Source organism: Anas acuta, chromosome 17 (genome assembly GCF_963932015.1).
Source record: "Anas acuta chromosome 17, bAnaAcu1.1, whole genome shotgun sequence".
In the NCBI taxonomy this organism is placed as follows: domain Eukaryota; kingdom Metazoa; phylum Chordata; class Aves; order Anseriformes; family Anatidae; genus Anas; species Anas acuta.
Window position 1 is genome coordinate 1,667,990 of NC_088995.1, and position 24,708 is coordinate 1,692,697.

Here is a 24,708-nt window from a genome sequence, read left to right on the forward strand (position 1 = left end):
ACACCTAAAAGATATTGATCAGCAATGGAAGTAATAATTATTCAAGAGTTGTTTTGCAGAGCTTGATTATTTTTTTCCTAGGCTGTCCGTTTGGAAAGCGTGTGGACAGACAGGGTCCGGTACATGGTGGTTGTGTACAGCAACGGGCGGCAGGACACAGAAGAGAACATTTTGCTGGGCGTGGATTTCTCCAGCAAGGAGAGGTATGTCTAAGGCAAGGCTCGGCTTGGAAATCGGGCAGGCTGGGTTCTAGGGAAAGCTCGTCAACAACAAACTGTCCTGAGCAGTTAATTTTCATGTATCTGCATACTCTATCGAGAAAAGAGAGGCAATTGTTATTTTTTCTGACCATCCTGAGGGTGAGAAGGGTACTCTTTGTTCCAGAAAGCTTTCAGTCTCCTCAGAACCTCCGGGCTTGCTCTGCAGTTGTGGGCAAAGCATTTACTTGTAATCCATCTGTAGGGCTGTGGTATTTACCTCATCTGTGGTAGTTTGCTGTCTCCTCGCTACAAAACACTTCTGCAGACACGTTTGCAGAACTGGAACTTATTTGATCCTTCGGACTTCAAGTCTGGTGATGGCATGATGCAATGGAGCTGTTTCGGGAAGGTTAGTTGCCAAGGAGCCTCAACAGCAATCCTGCAAAAACGCCTCCAAAAACAACAAACAAATGTGTCAGTAATGAGCTGTTCCCTTTGTCTAACTGATAAGAGCTCAGAATATTTTGAAAGGCAAATAAAATATTTTGTTACTGCAGACCCTCTCACATCGTTCCAGTTATAGGTGAGTAAACCAAGGCAGAAAAGTTCTTGGCTCGGAGAGGTGGGGCTGCTTTTGGCAGAGCTGGAGCTAGAAGTCAGAGCTCCCAGGCTCTTGTTTCTGTTCTCCAGTGATTTAGCACTCTGCCATGGTGTACTGAGGTGGGACTTTTGTTTTCCTTCTGGGAAACCTCAGAGGATTTAAGTGGAAAGGGGGAGCTTCTGCACTGAGTCCTGTTGCTAAACTCCTAGCTGTGCCTTCCTAAGAAGATTATTGTCACTGGCTTTGATGCCACTTCTGTGTCTGCTGTTAATTACTGCTGCTGGCGTTAGGGAGCAAATTTTAACGTAGCCTTCCCTCGTGGCACGCTCAGCCTGTCCAGCAGGGAGTGTTGGCCATGGCCTCTCCAAGTCCAAGCTGACCTGCCAGTACTTTGCTCCTGGTGCTGACCGGTGGGAGACAAGAGGAAAGATGAAAAAATTATGACAAAGTGCAAAATGAGCTGCTTTTTCGGTTAGTTTCCCCTGAAAGCTGGAGGTTTTGTGATTTAAGGAAAAGTTCCATGCGTAAAGAAGTCTGTTGGAGTTAGCGACTTTTTATTGAGGGACTCCGTGGCTCCATGTCGGGGATGAAATGTCACTGCTCAGCTGTAAGTGTTCTGACTGCTGACAGTTTGACTAGTCAGGCGCTTTTGTGGGTTTTATTCCTTTTACATGTGTTTAATAGGAAACATTTTTCCTCGCAGAGCTCGAGAGTGCACATTGTCCACATGTGCGTTCAAACTGGCCTGTCAAAGCCTTTGATCTGCTGCAGAAAGTGGCTGAAGGCTTAAAAAGGAAAGAATAAAACAAACCTGTGCTCTTTGCTGTCTGTTGTGTGCATCTTGATTTGCTTTAAAACTTTAATATCTCAGCAGCTTAATTATTTAGCAGCTGAAAGTTACTGCCCCCCCCCCCCCCCCCCCCACTATAGTGCAGCTTTCTTGCCAGATTGCATCTCTGAAATAAAAGTGTTCTTTTGGGTTAGGTACACTCATAAAATCCTTTCTGTCTTTTCTACCAGCCAAAGCGATGAAGTGCAAACTGAGCACACGATCCTTTGAAAGGCCCCTGGGGTCCTCTTTGGAAAGGGCAGGCGGCTGCTCTGCCACCTACCAGGGCTCGCTTTCTGCCTCGCTGCAACCCCAAGCTCTGCAGCCAGATCGCTGGGATCTGCCTCTCTATCCTGCTAGGGAGCTTCCTCGCACCGAGCTTAAGTGGGTGATGAGCTTACGAGCAGGAAAGGTGATGGGGAAATGCTGCAGTGCTTTCTGGCAGGCTGTGTGGGGGGAGAGGAGAGCTGGGGCTTCTTACTCCTGGCTCTCCAGCTCAGCGGAGCAATCAGCATGCTAATGTCAGAGCAGACCTTTAGACTTCACTTGCCGGTCTCCGTGTGTGTTGTGCATTTGATGGCCGGCGATATTACGAGGAATTACTAGAGCAAGGCTTGAGGATTTTAAAAATTAACGAGTATTAATAATTGAGGATATTGGCATGACCGCATTGTGGCCTATATTTAACATCCTTAACATTTCTCTTCCAGTAAAAGCTGCACGATAGGAATGGTTCTTCGTCTGTGGAGCGATACTAAAATCCATCTTGATGGTGATGGGTAAGAAACCGCATTAAAAGGATGGATGTGAATGTCTTTCCCTGCTGGGGGCTGCTTCAGGAGAGATTTTCTATCACTGTGCAAATGAAGTTCCAATTTTGAATTCACATCTGCAGGTTTTTTATTCAGACACTGAGGCTTTTTTGCCCTCAGACTGCTCAGTGGAACCTGTAATAACCAGAAAATGTTTTCTGAAATCCTGCTCAAAGGGTGGAGCTCCCATTCCTGGCAGCATACAGCAGGGGAAGGTGTCCACTTGCCATTTTTGGGGGGGAAGATGCTGGAAAATCAGTGATAGAAATTCTCATCCTTGATTTTATTTTATTTTTTGAGTGCTCCTGTAGCTGTCTTGCGTTAGCTGTTTGTAGAGCACAGCTTGAGATGCAGAGAAGAGCAGTTTGTGACTGGTTTTTTTTTCCCTCTCTTTCAGTGGCTTCAGCGTGAGCACTGCAGGGAGAATGCACATCTTCAAGCCAGTGTCGGTGCAAGCCATGTGGTATGGATGCTAATTAGCTTTATTGAAAAAGAGGCTCTCATTTCTGTGAATAAATTAAAAACAAACAAACAAACTGCATTTTAGCACTCTCCATAACTGGAATTTAGTGAGCTGAAGCAGAGATGCTGCTTCCCTGTGTCAGCTGGTAGCAGTACTATAAAGGGACTCTGGGAGTACTGATCTGAAAACAGCATCTTCTGCTTCTGTTCGGAGCAGCTGCATGCTCTTTAACACAAGGGCGATGGGAAATTACACTAATGAAATGTAGAAACGTGAAAGCCCGACTCGAATTCATCGGGCTGCAAACCCAGTCTTTCCTCCCTGTGCATATTTTTCTGTCTGGAGGAGTCTCACGACCCGTTGCCAATCTGATGGCATTTCCAGTTCTCTGCCTCGTTGCTGGGGCTCCTGCCGCCTGGAAACTTTCTGTGCCACCCTGCGATCGTGTTCACCTTTCAGCTTCTGTCACCCCTCCCATGTGCAGGGATTCCAAAACACTGAAGCAGAGAGGGCTGAATCAGCAGCGGCTGTGCCAGCAAATGCCTTCGTGAAGAGGCTGCTACCCTGCCCCAAACAGAACATGGCCTGGGCAATGTGCTGGCTCCTGTCAGCCTCGTGAGATCCTGCTCCTTGGGGCATCTGATAGGAGAAAGATGCAGATGTAGGGAAGGGTGATGTGCTAGGGATGATTTGGTACAGAAACAGATGAAACTCTTGTTCCTGTCACTTTTGAGCTCAGCCCCTCCTGTTAGCAACCTTCGAGCAACCTTAGATGTGGTTAATAGCTTCACTACAAGGACATCTTCAGAGCAGAACCTTTAAAAAAAATGAAAAAAAGAGGAGGGAATGAAGGAAAAAGTAATGGTAGAATTTACAAAAACAAATGACCCAATTTGGCCCTGTCCCTGGAGCGTGTCAGGGGCCAAGAATGCTGGTAAATATGCATTTGACTCCTTGCTGAAGGTGGTTTGAAAATTGTCCGTATTCTTTATTTTTCTTGGGTCTGGCTTTACAAGTTAGCTAATGATTAGATCCCAGAGTGGCTTGTGCCTTGTGTTTGCCTGTTAATCAGGAGAAAATGTCAGCCTCTGCCTCAGCCCAGCTCTTAGGAGGCCTCCAAGGTGCCTCCTCTGAACTCTGATACAACAAAGCTGCTGCCCTCAGAAAGCAAACTGCAACAAGCAGTGGTGAAAATCTTTTCACTCAGTGAAAACCACTTGAGATCCTGCTCTGTTTGTTGCTCACATCTGCACAAATTTGTTCTCCAAACTTGCAGGTCTGCTCTACAGATCCTCCATAAAGCCTGCGAAGTTGCAAGAAGGTACAACTACTTCCCAGGTGGGATGGCCTTGGTCTGGGCCACGTACTACGAAAGCTGCATCAGCTCCGACCAGAGCTGCATCAACGAGTGGAATGCGATGCAGGACCTGGAGTCCACCCGCCCCGACTCCCCAGCTCTGTTTGTTGACAAGTCAGTCCTCAATTTTATTATTTTATCAGAAAAAGTTGGCTTGGCTCACAAAAGAAACCTCACCTTCTCCCTTTTGTTCCTCCTTTCAATTTATAAATATCGTCAAATGTTTTTCTTCCATTATTGTGGTTAAGTTGCTTTTAATGCAAGTCCTTCCCACCATCCCTCTGTCCTGTACAAGTTGCATTGTCTCGGGAGAGCACGTTTACAGCTCAGGAAGGAGACCTCCTCTCTGCTTACTTTCCAGGCCAACTGAAAGGGAACGAACAGAACGGCTCATTAAAGCCAAACTCCGGAGCATCATGATGAGCAAAGACCTGGAAAATGTGACTTCAAAGGAGGTAAATCTACAAATTCCTGCTGCTTCTTCCTGCTAGGCTCCTTTTCCAAAGTGTTGTACTGACAGAGACACACCAGATGGCACCTCAGTGCATCCTTGTGAATTACACAAGCCAAGGTAGCACTCTCAAAAGATGCAGTTGGTGGGTTCAGCCCTCACCACTGCGAGTATACACGGCTGTTTTACATGAGTATCCTGGACTTCACTTGCTCAGGGACAGCACAGAGCAAATGGCGTGCTAAAAACGGCGTCTTTATCTTTTTTGGCTTCATCTTAAGGTTTTATTTTCTTTGTTCCTGAACAATGTCAGAGAGGCATACAAGCAAAACTTTTCTGGTGAGCCTCTGGATGAAGAATCATAAGTCAAGGCTAAAACTAGCTTGGATCTGTCCCACAGGGTGATGTAAATGCCTGCATCCGCAGTGCAGGCATTCTCAAAGTAAATGGTAATCGTTCTTTTTGGGTTCAATTTTTGTTTGTTTTGCAAGGAAGGCTGTTAAAATGCAGAGCTCTCCTTCCTAAAGCTTAGCACTGAAGGGCTTGGATGCACTCTTGTGTAACAGCAGCATTACACGGTGTAGGCGTAAGCTGAGAACTCGTCTGCCTGTTTGTGTTCGTAACTCTTGGTGCAGTCAGGATGGTGTGATTTTTTTCCACCATTTTCCAAGGTGCATTCAACAAATTTGTGTTGCTTTGCATTACACCTTCTTGAAGCTGAGGTGCAGTGAAAGGACTGTAGGTCTGTGTCGGGACGTTTTGAAAAAGGGAGGCTATTAGAAAGCTTTCCCTTCATCAGCACTGCCACTGTTCATGTCTTGCTCCTAATGGCTTTCATATTTGTTTCTTAGTTGTTCTCCAGGGTCTTGTTTTTTTATTTCAAGTTGTTTGGTTTTTTTTTAAGAAGCATGAACCTCAAAATTAGTGTTTTGTACTTCGATGTTATCTGGAGCTTCTTTACAGGTCTTAAATTTGTGGGCCTAACGTGCTTGGAGAGATGCCATAGTGGGATTCCTTGTCTCCAGAGGGTCAAATCCCTGCTGCTGTCTTTAATGAAGTATAGAAAAAGTATTTTGTAGAGGAGTGCCAATAAATGTTTCTACTGAACAGACGTGATTCTAGGTGGCATCCTTTGTTTTCTGCTCTGCAGATACGAAACGAGCTGGAGAAACACATGAATTGCAACTTGAAAGAATTCAAGGAATTTATAGACAATGAAATGCTGCTTATCCTGGGTCAGATGGACAAGCCGTCTCTGATTTTTGATCATTTGTATCTGGTAAGTTGCTGTAACGGGAGCTTCAGATGAGCTGGAGACTCAGTGGGAGGGAGCTGACAAGTCAGGGGGCTCAGGGGGAGCTGGATTTGGTGTCAAGGCTGAATTGTGCAGTGTGAGCAAAAATTACAGCCTGCTATCCAGCCCTCCATGGGGAATATTCAAGGACTCATGTTGCTTGTAAAAGCAATTGTTATATTATATTTTTATCAACGGAGATCTTCTTTTTGATATGAACAAAGGGATCTAGCTGCGGGTGCTGCCCTGTGTGACAATTGGTTGCTTTTTGACTCTGGTGAGGGATCACTAAGTTGCTTTTCTCAGCCGAGCCTATCAAGTTGTGTGGCCAAAACTACGTAAAGACTAAGGCTGAAGGTGATGTGGGTGATGTGCTCTTCGAGTTTTATGCCCAAGCAGAAGGTGTGCGTTGTGTGTGATCTTTTGCCACTAGATGGTACTGCAAGCAAAACCAGGCGCTGCCATCTGGAACAAAGACTTGCTTGAGATGAGCACATTTGTGCCCGTTACGCTTGGGTCACTTCTAGTTTGTTTTTCCTGGAGAGCGTCAGAGGAAATGTTGATGTTTGGGGGCAAAAACCTGCTTTTTTTTTTTTTTTTTAAACCCTTTCTAACTTTCCGTTTTGTGGATATGGCAAGATCCAAGGTAACCGCTCCCAGAACTTTCAAGATTTGCCTCGCTTCTCATCTACCTGTGATCACAGTCATGCCACATGTAATTACTTGTTACTTGTCTTTTTCTGCACTATTTATCTCCGTGGTTAAAAATCCAGAGTGTCCAGGCCACGACAACATGGGATAAACAGTCTCTGACTCTCACGTCATACAGGATTTTTTTCCTGCACAGCCTCTCTGCCTTGTAGTCCTTAATTCTTCTGATTTCAGAGGGACTGGGAGCTGTCCTCGTACTGCATTTGGGGATGAGCCTGGCGGGGCTGATAAAGCAATCCAGGCAGCATCCTGCACTCCCCACAGCATCCCAAAACCGGTGTGCTAACTGTGCCCTTCAGCGGCTACTAGCAGTATTTCAGTTGACAGCTGAGGAGTATTGCTGAGCCTGGGGCACTGCAGAATTTTAGAAAATAGGGAGGGTCTCAAGCTCCTTTGAAACGTGACTTACTGAAATGTGACTTACCCGTGGCTGTTGCAGGGGTCGGAGTGGAACGCCTCTAACCTGGAGGAGCTGCAGGGCTCGGGGTGAGTACCGCTCCTTTCGGGCTCTGAATCCTCCACTCCTTTGGGTCCATTCCTAGCAATGTGGGTAACTTATCCTCAGGACCTTGATTAGGAAGTCTTTCCTAACTCATTTCCATTACAGGGGGAGTGAAAAAAACAAAATTTTTCATTTTTGAAGTGTATCAGGATCTCTGGCACATGCACACAGCATGTAGCAGCCAAGTGTGCGCTGGACAGGCGTAGTGTTGTGTCAGGTGGGGATTCCTGCAGGCTGTGGAAGAGCAATTACAGCGCTGCGTTTAGGGAAAACTATTGAAATGGAGCAGAACTTCCTGGGGATGAGCAAGCTCCGTCTCACCTGCCCAGACAGGCAGCTGCAGGGCTGTCTTTCACCACGCTCTCATCACCGCACCGCTTCTTGGCGTGATTTACCCTCATGCTTTTTGGACGAGTGAGAGTTCTGCAGCGTACAAATACCTGCTGCTTGCCCAAGGCATGCACCAACCCTGACATGAGAAACTGAAAATTATTGCTCAAGAGCATGACTAAAAATGTTTTAGTTTGGAGTCCTTGGGAACAGATGCCTGAACATCTTTAAGCAAGGAAATGGACCGGCGTGTTAGTACTTCTGATCTGTGCTGAGGGTATCGTGACGTGCAGTGTCCAAATGTCAAAGCTGGACGAATTCTGAAAGAAACACCCCGTGCCCTTGATTTGTCTGAATGGTGTAAAGTAATAAATCATTTGGCATTTGTTCTCTCAGGGTACATCGTAAACCTTGCTGTAATATTTGGCAGGAATCAGGGGGATGCCATGCGGCTATTATTTCATATTTTTGGTCAGCAAGAAGAGAAGAGGTTGGTTTTGTAGCTAAAGTTGAAAGTTGTGATTCCTGGGTTCTGCTCCCAGCTTTTGCCCAAAAAAAGCTGGGATGCTGAAAGAGAAAGTGTGCAGCAAGCAGTGGGGAGTTGGAGCAGGCTACAGAGCCTTGGCAGATGGGCTGAAATCAACTTCTCCCTCTCGTGCCCATGGTCTTGCTGTGTTGAATGGGATGTGCAGGTAGTGAGAGATGAGTGACTCGACAGGCCCTGCATGTCTTGTGTGTGATTTGTCATAATCTGTCCCAGGGGATCAGGATTGAGGCTGTAGGTAAAATCTGACAGCTCACGTTTTGTCAGACTTCATGGACTTCATGTGTGTTGGTTCCCCTTTCGTGCCCATGGTGGTTCATCTCTAATTTTCCTTCTCCGCAGCATTGACTACATTTTGAATGTGACCAGGGAAATAGACAACTTCTTTCCTGGGTTGTTCGCCTATCACAACATCCGGGTGTACGACGAGGAGACCACAGACCTCCTGGCTCACTGGAACGAGGCGTATCACTTCATCAACAAGGCCAAGTAAGTGGGGCTGGGAGACGTGGCACGGTGTGAGAACACAGCCGAGCCCCAGCAGAGACTGCTTCAGCTCTGGGTGATGACAACGACACCGTGCCCTGCCTGCTGGACCCTCCTGAAGCCACCTCCACAGCCGACGGTGGCAGCGGGGCTTTTGTCACATCTTTTCCCAGGGGTTTTCTGTGTCCCTGGAGCTTCCGTGTTCTTTGTCTCTTCCGGCACAGACCTGCTCCTCGCCTGTGGTTGTTATTTATTACTCTTATTTTGTCTTGCTTCCAAAAGGAAACGAGGACGTTTCCTCTGCTTGAGGTGTTCTGGAAATATTCCAACATGTGTCCTTGTTGGGATAGCCCAAGAGATGGGGACAGAGCCCACGAAATGCTTCTGGGCCTTTACACTTGGGTTGTTCCTGCTCATTCCTGTGTCCAAAGACCTGGGCAGGCAGGCAGGGGGCTTTGTGGTGGTCTCTGAAACAACAGCATGACTGAGGCTGCCCTTCTGCACCTCTTTATTTTTTTTGGAGAGAGGTTCTTCTGCTGGCCACCTTAGTCCAAAACATTTCTCACCTACTAAGCTACGGCCTTAGGGTGGTCAGGAGGACAAAGCACTGCCCTGCCACTGTTTACATGCTAACAACAGACACAATAGCCAGAAAGATGAGACATTTTCCTTTTCTTCCTACAGGAAGAATCACTCCAAGTGCCTGGTGCACTGCAAAATGGGCGTGAGCCGGTCGGCATCCACTGTCATAGCTTATGCGATGAAGGAATTTGGCTGGTCACTGGAAAAGGCTTACAATTACGTGAAGCAGAAACGCAGCATTGCAAGACCAAACGCGGGCTTCATGAGACAGCTTTTGGAATATGAAGGCATTTTAGATGCAAGGTAAGGCGACGGAGTGAATGGAAAGGAAAGAAAAAGACCTGGTTGTGAGCAACACCTCCGGTGTTTCAGCGTATCACAGAACATTGATGGGGCTCTGTGGATTTCTGTTCAGGCAGTAGGTTCCTCTGCCACTGAGCACAACACGTGATGCAATAAAAAAACGGTGACAGAGCACACATGGTGGGTTCCTGAAGGCAGACCACCATGCAGAGGGGCTCCCCTCTGAAGGGCAGATGCAGAAGCCTGGGCTGATTTGTGCTTTTCTAAACCTTTTCTATGCCAGGCCTCCGCGGATGGAAATTAGCTGTCTTCTAGGGAGATCTGCTCTGGTTTAATTCATCGAGGGTTTCTCTGTGCCTGGGAAGCGTGTTTGGATTTCTCAGCAGCCAACACTGCTCAGCAAAACATTGTTCTTGTTTTATGAGGCAGAACTGAGCTCGGGCAGCGTTGGAGGCACATCGCTCGCAGTTCTGGGTGACCATGCCAATCATGAGGCTTTGTCACTGCGAGTGCTGTGGTATCCAGTGAGGGTTTCTGCATGCTCGACTTGCCCTCTGCTCTAGCGGGGAAAGAGGAGGGAAAATTTTCACTCGGGTTCAGCAGAAACTGCCCTGAGATGTGGAGAGGTGTTGGTTCAGGGCGTTTCACACTGGCAGACGTCTCTGTTCCCATCGTGTGTGTGGAGCAGGGACCTGCCAGGGGTCTGCTGGGCCAAAGAGCTGCTGGAGGAGGCAGGCGTGATGGGCGAAGGGCTGATGCTAGAGGTGGCTTTGCCCAGGTGGGAATGCAGACCTGCGTTCACCAGCCAGCCTGGCTGTTTGGGGTGGTGAATCTCCTCTTTGTGAAGAGAGGGAGGGGTGCTCCTGCAGCCGAGCAGCCTTCAGCTTACACCGTGGCTGTCAGCAGCAGCTTAACTGTTCTCACTCGTCTCTCTCTGTCCTTCCCCCCAGCAAGCAGCGCCACAATAAGCTGTGGAAGCAGCAGGCAGAGAGCAACCTCCCTCAGAACACAGACGGCAGCACAGGCTCGAGCGACTTCTTACTCGAGAGCTTGGACGTCGACCTGGAAAACCGCCTGGCTGACCTGGACACCCCGTCGCAGTCTGTGTACCTGGACAACCGAGCCGGCCCCGAAGTGCCTGTGGGGTATAATTATTGCTTCCGCCGCCTCTCGGACACGCTGCTGGAGAACAAGGTGCCCGGGGACAGGGAGAGCTTCTTCCACGTGGAGGAGCTAGAGCGGGACGCGCTCACGGAGCGTGCCACCTCGCTGGTGAGGCAGCCTCTGCCCGTGCTTTCGGAGGGGAGGCCGGAGGTGGCGAAGGGCCTGGAGGCAGCGGAGGCGCTGTCGGAGCTGAGCGGCTTCCAGGAGGCGAAGAAGAAACTGGACTTCAGCCCCCGGAAGGCACGGCTGGTGCTGGGCCCCGGGGAGCCCGGGGAGGATGGTATCAGGGAGGAAAACCCGATGGAGAAGTGGAAGCGCCGTTTGTCCATGCACAAGGAGGAGAGCAGGCTTAATAGAGAGAACTTGAATAACAACAACAGCAAAAGGAGTTGCCCAGAGGATTTTGAGGTGCGTATGGAGTTGAAACCTAGGTGATTAGCATGGCTGACTCTACTGCAAGTGAAATTGCTCTTCTCATCTTCATAGCACGGTTTCATTTGACTTGGATAAAGCCTTTCATTCCATGATGAGCTGCTTCCTTTTCGAAGTGCTTCTGAACATGGCTTTGCTTGCCCGAGCTATGGATTTAGATGCCAGAGAGCGAGCACACAGGTGTGAGCGCACTGTAAACTGCTTTGGGCAACTTGCTTGCATGACCATCGCTCAGACCGGTAGGTATTCTTCCACTGAACGTACTGTCTGCTGGGAAAGTGCGTGGCTTTTGTTCCTGCTGCAGGGCCTGAAGAGCAGTGAAATGGGTTTCCTTTCAAAGCTGTAAATCTGTGTTACAATTTGTGCCTCTCTCTCTGCCGATGTGGCTCTGCGCACGTTTACCTGTTCCTGTTTTCTCTCTTGCAGCACGATGCCGTGTTTGGGATCCTCAGCAAAGTCAAACCCCCCTACCAGTCGTGTGCTGACTGCATGTACTCCTCGGCCAGTTTGTCTCCTGACTCCTTCGGGGAGCAGTGCGAGAAGCTGAACCCCGGCTCCGTGCGTCACAGCTCCACCATCTGCACGCAGCCAGCCCTCCTCTCCCACCTCCCCTCCGGCTTGGCGGACCACCTGCCCAGCAAGGGGCGCGTGGAGGAGGGAATCAGAACTAAAAATAACGAGGCTCCGCTTCCTCTGTCAGCGGGAACTGGCACTTTGGAAGCTGGTGCTTGTAAATCGGTGGCTGAGCAGCACTGCAGCCTTGCAGAGAAAGGAAAAGACGCACCAAAAACCCCGGTCAAAACCCTGCAGCCCAGGAGAAACTCACACTGTGACAAGAGCCTCCTTAGTGCAGAAGTGGTGAAAGAAGAGTCCCTAGGCAGAAAAGACAGCAAACCCACCAAGGATCTGAAGTACTTGCTGTTCAGTAAAGACTTGGAAAAGCCGACTGCGAACAGCTACTTAATGCAGCATCAGGAGTCTCTCATTCAGCTGCAGAAAGCGGGCTTGGTCAGAAAACACACCAAAGAACTGGAGCGGTTGAAAAGCCTGCCCTCGGATGCCTCCTCCCTGCTCAGAGAGGGCTCCCTGAGCAGGGCCGAGCCCAGCATCGTGGAGGAAAGCGAAGACCTGATCTCACAGCATGGCCTCGTGCCCCTTCTGAGAGCAGCGCCGCTGATACCCGAAGATGCCGAAAGCGAGGCGAAATTAGAGGTGAAGCGCTTGCTGGAGGGGATCTCCCAGAAAACCTCCACGCCGGTCGTGTGCAGGTTGGAGCACACGAGCAGCTTCACCAAGGACTTCCTGAAGACCATCTGCTACACCCCCTCGTCCTCGCGGAGCTCCAACCTGACGCGCAGCTCCAGCAGCGACAGCATCCACAGCGTGCGGGGCAAACCCGGCCTGGTGAAGCAGCGAACTCAGGAGATCGAGACCCGGCTGCGGCTGGCGGGTTTGACTGTGTCGTCTCCTCTGAAGAGGTCCAATTCCCTCGCCAAGCTGGGCTGTCTGAACTTGTCCTCCGAGGATTTGTCCAGCGACATGGACGTGTCGACCATAACGGACTCCAAAGAGGCCGTTTCCAGCGAGTCTTCCGTGCTCTGTGAGCCGCAGCCCGCTCCCAGGGGTGTGGACGCCAGCTCCAAGCTGGCAGCGAAGCCAGCGGTGGGCAACTTGAAGAATACGCTTTGGATGGGCAAAAGTTGATGCCTTCTGTGGGGGGGAGGAAGAGGGAGGCTGGATTTCTGGTTTCTGTTGTTTTTTAAGGCGTTTACTCGTTGCACCGATGCAGTCCCATCCTCTGACTTCATCTGACGCCGCCTCTTCTTCCCCTCCGTGTACTCCTCAGCGGGGAGAGAAAGAAACGTGATGGGGTCACGATGAATGGCACAAGGGAAAATAAAATGTGTTGCATGGCTTAGAAGAGGACTGTGTGTGAATTGCCTGTTGTCCTGCAGGATGCTGTCTCTAGTACTGTTTGCCAAGTATAATAATGTGGTGTTGTGTGTGCCCATATATAGGTAGAGCCGTGCATCTCGCCATCTATCTATATATATAAAATGCTGAAATGCTCCGTTTCAAAGTCTCTACAAAAATAATTAGACTTTTTTTTTTTTTTTTTTTTACAGAACCAACACAGGTTTCTAGCTAAAACAAGCGCTTGTGGAAAAATCCTTAAAATGGTGACATGAACACTACCTCTGTTCTCGCTGACTTTCAGTCTTGGTTTGTTTTTTCGTTTCTGTCAGAGGCTTTTCCCACAGCGCTTATCGTTGACCGAAGGTGTTCCCTTGCTGTTAATTGTAAAGTCCTGGAGGCGTTTGGCCGGGCTTTACTGCACTGAGTGCTCTCGTCACGTGAAGGAGTGTGAAGCTGTGTTCGTGTGACCAGGTGAATTGTCGTTGTCTCATGTTGGTGACGGAGCAGCACCCGGGCCGTGTTGCTGTCGGAGGCTGGTGCTCCCGTGGAGAGGTGTCTTGTCCTTTGGGTGTTGTTGCTGTCGTTGTGGTTTGTTCACGTCCCGGTGATAAGGACGAGCCTGGCCAGCGAGTGACCGCGGCCCCTCGTGGCGGTGGGGACCCTTGGTGAGGCTGTCGGTGGCACGTGGTGGCTCTCGTGGTGCCCTAAAACCCCAGCAGGCAATAGGTGAGCGCGCATCTTCTGCTGTCCTTGGGGGCTGAGGATCAGTTCCTGTGCCCTCGCTTTCCCTGCAGCCTGTGGCAGTGGGGAAACTCCCGTAGGGCTGCCGGGGGATGAATCCTGCTCTCCCCTGGGGGTGCACAGCCCATGGGACACGCAGGGTTTGGGGTCTGGCAGAGGGCAGTGGTACAGCAGGGTGCTGTGAGCAGCCAGAGCTGTGCAGGGTGGCTCACAAACACCGGGTTCCTCCCCGTGGCGCTGCAGCCACCCCATCGGGCGAGGCTGCCAAAATTCTGGCTTTGCTCGGGTGGGATTTGGCCACCGGAGAGCAAGTCCTGGTGCAGAGACCGTGCTGCCTCCTCCATCACCCTGACCTGAGCACGAGCCTCGGGCTTCAGACCTTCACCACCAAGCAGAAAAATGGGCTCACTGCGGGGAGAGTGGAGCAGCGAAGATGTGGGTGAGGGAAGAGCTTGGGAAGCACACAGGGGACGTCCCCACGTCCCCCCCAGACCCGTGACAGCCCCCGCTCCTTCAGGGCATAGCTTGAAGCAGGCCTGGGGGGCAAAGCAGACCCTAAAACCCAGAACTTTTTTTTTCCCCTCGAGTACAAGACCCCGCTCATTTATATTAACAGTGTGAGGAGTTACGGGGACTGGGAATCAGTAAACGTGTCCCTCTTTAAGGACTCTTAAATTTCGTGGACGTTTTGGAAGCCACGCTGCCTCCTGTCCTGTGAAAGGTGCTTGGAAGTGGAAACTCAACCTGAGGGAACCCGGAGGAGACGCGAGTCCTGCCCTTGTTTAGGGTGGGAATCGGGGGCTCGTTTTGGACCCAAACCTTCCCCAGTGCTCCGTGGCTGCCCGAGGTGTCCTGGCCCCTAGGGGCTCACGGTCCCCGCAGTCGTATCCCTGTTGCTGTCCGTGTCTGTGGCAGGTCCTGATGCCTGTGGGTGGCAGAGGGACGTGCAGCGGGGACGCTGGGGCTCTGCCTGATGCCTGCAGGCTCCATGCAGCCCCCCCAGGGCCCGTTTTGGTGCCGTGCTCCCCCCGCAGCCCCCAGCACACCCGGCAGCCCTGAGGCTTGCAGGGTCCTCTCGCATTTCCCAGCCCTGCGGACACCTCCCTGCGCTCCCCATCGCTGCCCGGCCGGGGAAGAAGCTCAGAAAGACGCCCCGAGCTGATGCAAGCGCCCACGTTCGTTTCCTTCCCTTTTTTTTGAGTGCCTGCCCAGCCCTGCTGTGCGCTGACCGCTGGAGCCCGGCGGTGCCACCGATGCCACCGGGCAGGGACCTCCTTCAGGAGCTGTGCTCGCGGCCAACGTGTGCTAGGAGCACTCGTGTGCCATTTCGGGGGGGGGTTTGTAGCCAAACCTGACGCTTGCAGACTTCGTTAGATTTGTTGCATGAGAAGGTAGATGTCTTTTTTTATTTTATTTTTTTCCTTTTCCACGTATCGTAATTGTTCTTTTCCAATGGAGTGCCTTAAGAATAGTTTACAAATACTGTGTATTTATGCTGAGCTGTTAAACTCCGCTGTTTTGCTGTTCATATTTTATTTTATTTTTTGGTGCTTTTGGTGTATCCGGTGGCAGTCAGAGCGTTACCACTTCCTCACGGCGACCTCCCAGCCCGCAGGGCTCGGCGCTGCTCCACGCTTCCCCTTGGCCCGGCGCAGGGTGCCCCCATTTATCTATGCATTGTTTAATTGGGGAGGGTCTGGGGGTGCTCAGCCAATTCCCAGGCACGGCCCCAACCCGGCCCCATCCCAGAAAACCCCAAATGCACCAAACTGGCACCTTATTTCCAGTCCGGGCGCTGTCGGGCCATCTGATGCCCCTGGGGTGTCCCGGCTGGGGCCGGGGGGTGGGTGAGTCCCGTGGAGCCGTCCCCGTGCATTGCTGTACTCTGTGGTAACCGTGTTCCTCTTATTCCATCCTATTTCTTACTTCTGGTTTTATATTTAAATGCGCAGGATCTTTTTTGTACTGTACGTTCGCGGTAGGGGACGCAAAATGCACTTTTTTTTTTTTTACCTTGGTTTGTAAAAACGTACTGTATATTTTATGTGCTTCTCGTGAGAAAAAAATAAACTTTTTTTTTTTTTTTCCTTTTACAAACGTGGTTTGCGGTGGTTTTGGGGGGTGGGGAAGGATCACCCTGGCCGTGGGGAACGATGGGGTGGAAAGGGAAGGATGAGACCAGCGTGAAATATCCGAGCAGCGGCTGCCCCGTGGCTCCCACCTCCCTTTCCCCATGAAATCTCTTCCCAGCTCTGCTCCCGGCTGCTCTCTGCCTCCTTTGGGTCCTGGCTTTCTTCTGCCATGCCAAAAGCTGGACTGGGAGCTGCTTTTGTCCCTCTTATTTGTGTCCTTGCCGTGCTGGACGCGTTTTGGCTGCCCTGCTGGGACGGCGAGCAGCACAGAAACACACCCGGCTTGTGGCTGGGGCTCACCTGCAGGTTGTTTTCAAGGAGAAAAGGGAACAAAACACAAATACGCTTAAATCCCGGAGGCAGAAAAAGAACCGAAATCGGTATTTCTCTGTCCAGCCTCATTTCTGGCTCTGAGGACCAGCAGGGCAGCCACATCGCAGCGACGCCTGCTCCGTGCCGAGCCGTCCCCGTGCGGGGAAAGGATTTATTTGGAGAGGGTCTCGGTGCTCCGGCAGCACCGGGGGCTCTGCGATCCCATTCCTGCCCGCTGCTCTCCTCCGAAAAGCAAAAACCCAGCCTGGAAGCCGGGGAGCTGAATCTCCTGCCCCGAGCCCAGCCTGCTGCCGCCCCCCGATCCGCCCGGCCCGGCCCTTCCTGGGCATCCACCAAATTTTGCCTTTAAAGGCAAACAGCGAGCGGCGGCCCCGCAGCCCTGCGAGGAGCCTCGGTGCTGCCCGGGATTGTTCTCGCTCTCGGAGCCGCTTCGGGGAGGAACATGTCAGTGTTTACCTTGGCAGGGGAGCAAGGCGCAGGCTGGGGATGCTCTCCGCTCTTGGCACCCTTTGCCAATTGCCTCAACGAGTTGTTACCCCCCCCTCCCCCCCAGCCACCCGAAATCTTTGCTTTTTAGGTTTTTGGGTGCTGTTTTGGGCAGGCAGCGTCCATCACCCACCTGCCAAGGGCAGCCAAGCCTCGAGTCCTGCCTGCCCTTCTCACTCGAGTGGCAGTGGGGTGAATTAAATGATTTATCTCCCCCCCCCCATAGGGCAAATTGGCCGCAAGGAGCGAGCCTTGGGGTGGGCTTGGGGAGTTTCAGGTCTGCTGAGCCCTGAGAGCACCTCGGTGGGCACCGAGCCCTTGGGGGGGAGCTGTGAGAGCCCCCCCGGCCCCACATCAAACCCCACCGGGGACACCAGGCTCTGGTTTTTTTTTTTTGTTTTTTTCATTCTGGTGTTGGAGGAGCAGCGGCCCAAATTCACATCCTGTTGTGATGTTGCCATGGCAAAGCCCGGGCAACATCTGGAGCCACCGCGTTCCCTCCGAGGGCCGTCAGGGCGTTATTTATATCAATATCTTTATACAGCCCCCGTGGGCAGCTCGTGGCTGGGGCGCAGCCGGGTGCCGGGCTCCCACCCCCCCCGGCTGCTGCCCCCCTTTTGTCCCGGTGGCAGCACCGAGGATGCTCGGGGAGCTGTGGCCGGGCTCACCCCGTTGGTGCCAACCTCGGCCCCCATCCTGGCACCGCTGCTGCCCTAAAAGCGTCCTCCCCTCCGGCTCGAGGGCCGGGTGGCAGCAGCGTGGCCGTGGTTCCCATTTCCTTTTATGCAGACAGCCCGGGAGCGGGCACGGCGCTGCTCCCCCGTTGGGTTTTTGGAGTTCGATGAGCAGCTCCCAGGGGAAAGCAGCGCGGCCACAATCCCTGGAGGCTGCTCCCGGGCTCGGGGCTTTTTCCCCTCCGTGCTCTCCCCGCAGAGCTGCGGGGAAGCCCTGTGCCGCCGGCTGGGTTTCGCTGAGCCCCTCCTGGCAGGCTGGGGGGTGACAAAATCGGGGTGCACCAACCCCGCTGTGCGCCTGGCAGCCCCGAAATCAAGAGAATGATTTTTGGGAATGATTTGGGGCTCATCGTTTGGGAGAAAATCAAATCGGTTTTGCTATGGGCGAGCAGGGCATTGCCTCAAAGAGAAAAAAAACTGAGTTATCGGCCAAGTGTCTGGTGCCCATGGAGGGGTTTTTTTGGGCAGCCTCGGCGGGGACAAGCGGTGTTTGGTCTCGCTGTGGAGCAGCTCCACCAGGCTGATAAGGAGCGGGGCAGGAGCCATCCCTGGCATCCTCCCACGCTGACCCGGGGGTAACGCAGGAAGCGGCACCCTCCGGCGTGCCCTTTGGGACAATTTAGGTGGTTTTTTTTTTTTTTTTCGCATCCCAGCTCGGGATCCTTCCCCGGGGCCGGGCAGGCGGCCGGCGGTGTTGGACCATAAAAGGCAAAGCGCCGCGGAGCCGCTGCCATGCCAGGCATCCACGGCTGCGTGGCCGGGGCCCGAGCCTTGCAACCCCCCCTGCTCCCCCCTCTGCAGCCGCCGGGGGATTTTCAGGAGCCTGCTTGGCAGCAGCAGCATCCGAAGGGAGGCCCTCGTCCCGCTCGGAGGCTTGTTTGGAGAACCCCCCGGCACATTAGCGGGGATTTTTGGAGGAGTTTCGGCTCGCAGGCTCCTAAGGGGGCTCGTTTCCGAGGATGCTGTTGTTTTTTGCTGTTTATTTCGGGTGTAATCCTCCTGCCCCAGTAATTCCCCGAGCAATATAACGTGTTCCTGCTGATAAGTGCAGCCACTCCGTGTCTCCGCGAGCTTTACACAGAGCGTTTCCAGCCCCGGGGGCCCCGTGCCAGCACCGTGCCGCTTCCCAGCAAGGAGAGGGCTTGGTGGCACTGGGGGGGGTGCCAGGCGCTGCCCAAAAATCCACAGCAGAGCCGAGGGGGGCGATCCTGCTGCGGCGTTTGGCCTGGCACCGCATCAGTGCGAGCAGCGAGAGCGGAGGGGAGCCGGGGTGCGTCGCTGCAGCGGGCTGGGGAAAGGAGGAGAGGCCCCGGAGAGGGATGAGCAGCAAGTTTTGGCTGTGAGGGGCCATGGGCTGGCCGAGGAGAAGCTTCTGCGGCTGCTGGGGTGGGCTCGGCCGGGGCAGGGAGCGGCTCTGTGCCAGAAGGGAGCCCCCTGCCCCGTTACCGGCCGTGCCAACGTGAATTTCCCACCCCGGCTGGCCGTGAGGCTGCGAGGCTGCCGGTTCACATGCCCCGGGGCTCGGAGAGGTTTCCAAGCTGCCCCCCGTGTCTCTCCAGGCGCCGGAGGAAGGAGAAAGGCGGTGCCGGAGCTCTGCCGAGCCCCAAGGTGGGAAGAGAGCCCGGGCGGGTGGACCGGGGATCACGGGGAGCGAGCTGGCAGCCATGGAAGCATCCACCTGGCAGTCCCGCGGATATTTACGGGATGACACAAGTCAGGCACGAGGCAGAGACTGCGCCACGTCCCGGGCAGCCTCCGCAGTGGCATGCCAGGATTACGCCCTGCTGCAGCAGAGTCCGCGCGGCCAGGAGGGCCTGGGGCACCTTCCCCAGCCCGCGGCCGAGGCGCACGTCCCTGCCGGGGCCCCGATGAGCGGCAGCAGCTCGGATGAAGGCGCCGCACGGGCAGCGAGGGGGAGAGGGGAGGAAGGAGAAGCCCCTCCGAAGGTGTACGAGATGCAGGTCGGGCACAGGTGGCCGGGCTCCGGCCGGACGGTGAAGCCCGTGGTGTATCGGCTGGAGGAGAGCGAGTACCGGCGGCTGCTGCAGGAGGCAGAAACGGAGCCCGAGGAGGAATGGGAGGCGGAGTGCGAGGTACCTGTGCTCCAGGAGAGCTACCCGGGGAACGGGAAGGTGGCGAGTCCGAGCCTCAAGAGGATCAACGCCTTGCAAGGAGCCCTGCGCGGGCAGCTGAGCCGCTCGGACTCGGAGAGCAGCCTGGAGAACCGGGCGGTGAATAAAGCCATGCCGAGCTGCCCGGCGGAGGGGAACAAACCCAGCGTCCCCATCAGGTCCGACAGCTTCGAGCGCAACGCCTTGCTGATGGATTACATCCTGCAGAGCAAGCAGGAGGCAGCGGCAGCCGTTCCCCACCTCCCCAGGGACGGCAGCAAGGCGGCCGAAGGCTTCAGGCAGGCGCTGGGCTTCGCCCCGCCGCCCGGCACCGCCACCCCGGACCCTTGCCAAAACGGCGAGGAGGACGCGGTCAGGAAGCCCGAGGTGGACTGGCAGGTGGCGAAGAGCCTGGAGAGGATGGTGACGGCGGCCGCGGCGGCGAGAGACGCCGGGAAGCTTTCAAGGCAGAACAGCAGCCAGCTCCTGGAGAGCAGGGAATGGCTGGGAGAAGTGGATTTGGAGCTGCTGGATTCGTACAGCGTGAGAAAAACCCCTCCGGCCCCTCCGGTCAGGTCGCACAGCAAAGAGAGTTTGGCTTTGAGCATGAGCAAGACGGTGGCGCTGACCGAGGCGCTGCTGGAGCCCTGCAGCTCCCTGGCAAAGCCTGCCAAGGAGCAGAGGGCGGCCGCGGGCGAGCGCAGCGCGGAGCAGCCGGCGGGAGGGAGGGCGCCGGGAGGAGGGGGCCCCGAGGAGCAGGAGCGGAAGGGGAGGAAGAGCCAGGAGGAGGATGAGAAAGTGCTCAAGGTCGCCGACGCCAAGAAAACCTTCGAAAAGGCAAAGGCAGCGGAGGGGAAGGCGGCGGCCAGCAGCGCCAAGAAAGGTGAGGAAAGAGGGGGGTAAAAGGAGGGGGGCTCGGAGCAGCGCCGGGGGGCAGAGGTGGCACAGTGGGGGCACGGTGAGGGCGCGGAGCTTCGCAGAAAGCCGGTGCTGGAAGGAGCACGGAGCAGCTGGGAGCCACGCGGGGGTCGAGCTGCGGTCCTGGCGAGGTGGGAGGAAAAGCAGGAGGCGGTTTGGGTCCGGCAGCCTCGAGGAAACGCTTCTGGCAGCGGCTCCGTTCCGCGGGAAGGGGCTTTGCTGCGCAAAGGCTCCATGGGTGCAGGTGGTGCCGTGCCCGTCCAGCTGGGCTGCTTGCCAGGAGCAGATCCAGTGCCGAGGTGCCTCTGCTGGACCTGCTCCCCCTTCACGTGTGCTCCTCTCCCTCTCCAGCCAGCCGCTGGGCCACCCGGTGTCATCGAGCTCTGTAATCACAGCAGGGCGAGGGGGGGGTTATTTTCCTCGGGTCCTTTCCCTCCCGCGCTGTGACTTCACTGGACGAGGCGTCCAGGGAATGGCACCGATTTGGAAGCCATTTCACTGCCAAGAACTGAATTTTTGGGGAGTTGTGCTGGTGAAAGCTGGGCAGGGGTGGATGGGGAGAGGCGAGAAGCCAACGCTCGGTCCCGCAGGGATGGGGTCAGACCCTGCTTAACCCGCACCCCCTGCGCACTGACAGCCTGCGGTGGTGGAGCGCCTTATAAGGGAAAATACACGTGCTCGGGGCAGGGAAATCTGTGCTGGTTTGGGGTTGAATAAGGTATTTCCTTAAGGAATAGGTGTGATCAGCCCGCCAGGCCGGGTACATCGTGTTGTCAATGACTCGCGTTGAAAAGCAGCCGCAGCACCAAGCCAGAATAAAAACATTGATGTGGGGTTTGTGCCGGGGTCCGTGGTAACAAACAACCCACAAAAAAAAAAGATCTTAGGCTCTTAGGGAACCTCTGGAGACACCTTATCCTCCTCATGATGTAAAGAAATAGGACGGGGACGTGATGGCAAGCTGAGAGCCATGGAGGTGCTGCGATAGGGAGCGTCAGGGCCGGCTTCTCGCTCTGCTGTCGCTGTGGTGTCTGCTTCAAACATTTCTGCTTCCAACATTTCTGCTTCCAACATTTCTGCTTCCAACCTTTCTGCTTCTCCCCACGCCTCGAGCCGCCCGGCTGCACGAGCACACCCCGCGTGCCTCGACCTCCGTGTGATCCCTTTCTTCTACCTCTGATTTTTCCAGCGCCTTGGGTCCAGCTCGGTCCTAGCCAGCAGGGAGAGAAACAGAGCGCGATGGCAAAAGGCTTCAGGACTGGGTGACTGATGAGGACGGGACTGGGCTGTGCGCTCAGTGTAACGCGGAGAGCCGCAGGAACCACGGCGCCCAGCCTCACCTCGCTTTGGCCACGCTCAAAGCCCCTCTGCTCACTGCCTGGCCGGTTTTTGTCCTGCTCCTCAGAACGATAAAAAAGTGCCAAGCCCGGGAAATTCACGTTGTAAATAAAATACAGCTTGCTTTTTGCACCTTTTTTCCCTTTTTTTGTGTGTGTGTGTGTGTTCTGCTTTCTTGTCTCTCTCCTCCTAGTTAATCCTGCGGTGTAGCGGAGGTAGCGACAAGGACAACCCCATCTGTTGCAACTAACTCATTGCTTCATTTTTATTTGGTGTCCTGATGTCTTAATGAGGTTTGGGGACCACCTCCCCTTTAGTGCAAAAATGGAAAAGAAAAAAAAAAAAAAGAAAAGAAAAAAAAAAAGAAAAGAAAAAAAAAGAAAGGAAAATGTATTTTATGTTTTATGCCCCTATGAATTTTATGCCCCTGTGTATTTTATGACCCTGGGCAATGATGGAGAAGAAAAATACAGGGAGATGGAGAGGAAAAAGCCAAGCTGGGATTTGATTTCAAGGTTTCCTTTCGGTGTAACCCCACTGGGCATTTCTGTGCCCCCCCCTGCCAGCATTTTGGGGTGGACGTGGCTGACGCCCGTGTCGCTGCACATCGCATGCAGCAGGGCTGTGTGCACGAAGTGAGAGCTTTATGAAACGTGCATTAAATCATTTACAGCAGCATCAATGATTGATAACCGCCCCGGCCTAATGCTGCCTCCTGGCTGCTTGCTGCCCCCGGGGGTCCCCGGCCGGGCTGCGGGGAAGGGGCTGGAGCTGAGCCCCCCTTTTGCTGTGTCGGGGGCACGAGGAGGGGGCAGATCTGCCCTTAATTCACTTCATCCTCCCCCTTAATTCACACGTTCATCTTGCCTCCCTGTCCACATCCCCGACGCGCTCTCACACTTGGCCCTTCCCGGCTGCTGTTTTAAAATCCCGGCTGAACGCCTCGCTCTCGGGATTTTCATTTCCTAATTCCACAGCTCCCCTTTCTGGCCGAGGACTGAATAAGGCCCAGCCGAGCGGGCTGTGCTGGGGGGAAGGAGCTGAGCACCACAGGGCCACCGCTACGGGCTGGCCGCTGGCACCTCTGAGAGCCACCAGACCTCGGCAGCTCTCAGGATTTGGTGATTATCCAAAAATCTCCGAAATATGAGGCTGGTGAGCGGCGTGGGGTGAAGCCACCCTCGCCTTTTGGTGTGAGCCTGATGGGTGGTGAGGAAGCGAGGCAGAAAGAGCGGATCGGATGCCGTGCTTTGGATAGAAAGCATCGGGATTTGTCATTGCAATCGGCTCAGGTTGCTCTACGTAACACAAAAATGATAAAAAATAAATAAATAAGCACAGCCAGCAGTAAAACAGCACCACGCCAAAGGGAGCAGCTCCCCTCAGCACTGCTGGATCTGGTGCAACTCCTCCAAGAGAGCCTGGGGGGAAGAAATACAAAAGCACAGCCTTTGGGTAGGACGGCCCGGAGCTCCCTGTGATTTTTTTCTTTAAGTGTAATAAATCCAAAGGCTTCATGAAATGAATAGAAAGATAGCGGACACAAACGTTCTGGAAAAGTTGCATAACTTGGATGCTTGCAGTCCCGAAATCTGAAAGATGAAGTGCCGGCTCTGGCGTGGTTTGTATGACTTAGCAGTTAAGCTGCAAAACAACCGGACTTTCAATCGCTGATCTCTCTAAACCCTCTGCAAGCCGTTTTTCCTCCGCTCACAATATCTTTAGCCACAAGGATTTAGGCAAATTGAAATGTTTGAGATAAATTCATCCCCCAAGTGACTTTCCTGGGGCTGGCTGCCTGGGTCGCCGTCCATCCAGGCTTGCTGGGCCACGTTGCTCAACGCCAGCCAAGCCCCAAAATCTTCTCCTCGGGGAGGTGCCGCACTCAGCACCGACATCTGCCCTGCCCCGGGGAGCTGCTCAGACCCTAATGAAGTCCTCCCCAGCAGACAGCCACCACTTTCCATTAAGGGTTTGCTCGAATGTCTTATCTAATTGTCCTAAAATGCTTCTGTTAGCACGGTGCCCACCCAGCATCGGGGAGGGGACTTGCACGGGTGCAAACTCTTGAGGTTTGTTTCAATTCTGCTAAGGATTTGTGCTGTGCTGGGAGTCGCATCTTGGGCAGGTGACGAGGAGCTGTGCTCCACACCTTTGAAAACAGCCCTTGTGCCTTCTGGTCCTCCTTCCTTCACCTTTTCTAAACCAGAGCTGATGAGGCTGGGCTGGCAAAGAAGGCTGGGGGCATACCGAATGCGTGACTTATAAGGCACGTCAAGATCGTCTTAGTAATTTATGGCATGGATGGAATAGATGCATATTTGCAAGCAAGCTAATTTTAGCCGCTGACATAAGTTTCAGAGGTGGAGCCTGCAGACACGGTGCTGTTTCCCTATAAAGGCTGCGAGATGGGCTGTTTGCAGCAATCGTGCATCGGTGTAGCACGGGGTAAGGTGCGCGATGCCTTAAAGCAGTCAGATGTGCTTTTGACCAAATTCTCAGCCTTTTCTGCAAAATTTAATCATCAGGCGTGCTCGTGCAGACAAAATAGAAGGACCAAATTTGTTGTCGGATTCCTTGTAGCTGCAAGAATTTGGTAATAGGATATTTTCCTCTTCAAAAATTAGAATTTGTGACATATTTTGACAAGCTGCTGGGCTTGCACCACACTGGCTATAATTTAAGTACTGTTTGTTAGAATTATTTCATTCAGCTGAAGTGATGAAGATTACTGTTTACAGAGGAGCCACAGAGCATGTGTAAATCCCCAGCCATTATTTCTGCTGTTGAGACTTCAGCCCGAAATATTTGTCATTTCTTCATCGCCTTGTATGGTGATCTGCTGGGATTTACACGGCTCGTTAATCCAGGTCAGGATCTGAGTGATGTTTGGAACGTTTCCACCCAAACAATCGATGAAGCATTAGTGAAAATTCA

General features: G+C 53.4%; 2 protein-coding genes across 4 annotated transcripts in view; both read left to right on the forward strand.

Annotated features, from left to right (window-relative positions):
- The window catches only part of SSH1 (slingshot protein phosphatase 1), a 32,751-nt gene extending 16,946 nt beyond the window's left edge, over window positions 1-15,805 (forward strand). For all 3 annotated transcript variants that reach the window (XM_068653753.1, XM_068653754.1, XM_068653755.1), the window contains 11 exons: window positions 82-203; window positions 2,341-2,409; window positions 2,840-2,905; window positions 4,182-4,376; window positions 4,624-4,717; window positions 5,864-5,992; window positions 7,158-7,204; window positions 8,437-8,583; window positions 9,265-9,465; window positions 10,416-11,037; window positions 11,488-15,805. In XM_068653753.1, coding sequence (XP_068509854.1) covers window positions 82-203; window positions 2,341-2,409; window positions 2,840-2,905; window positions 4,182-4,376; window positions 4,624-4,717; window positions 5,864-5,992; window positions 7,158-7,204; window positions 8,437-8,583; window positions 9,265-9,465; window positions 10,416-11,037; window positions 11,488-12,765 — 2,970 coding nt within the window. In that variant the 3' untranslated portion in view covers window positions 12,766-15,805. The remainder of the gene's footprint in view (window positions 1-81; window positions 204-2,340; window positions 2,410-2,839; window positions 2,906-4,181; window positions 4,377-4,623; window positions 4,718-5,863; window positions 5,993-7,157; window positions 7,205-8,436; window positions 8,584-9,264; window positions 9,466-10,415; window positions 11,038-11,487) is intronic.
- Window positions 15,806-19,295: 3,490 nt separating this feature from the next.
- Window positions 19,296-24,708, forward strand: part of CORO1C (coronin 1C) — a 42,073-nt gene continuing 36,660 nt past the window's right edge. The window contains exon 1 of the mRNA XM_068653759.1: window positions 19,296-20,398. Coding sequence (XP_068509860.1) covers window positions 19,360-20,398 — 1,039 coding nt within the window. The 5' untranslated portion in view covers window positions 19,296-19,359. The remainder of the gene's footprint in view (window positions 20,399-24,708) is intronic.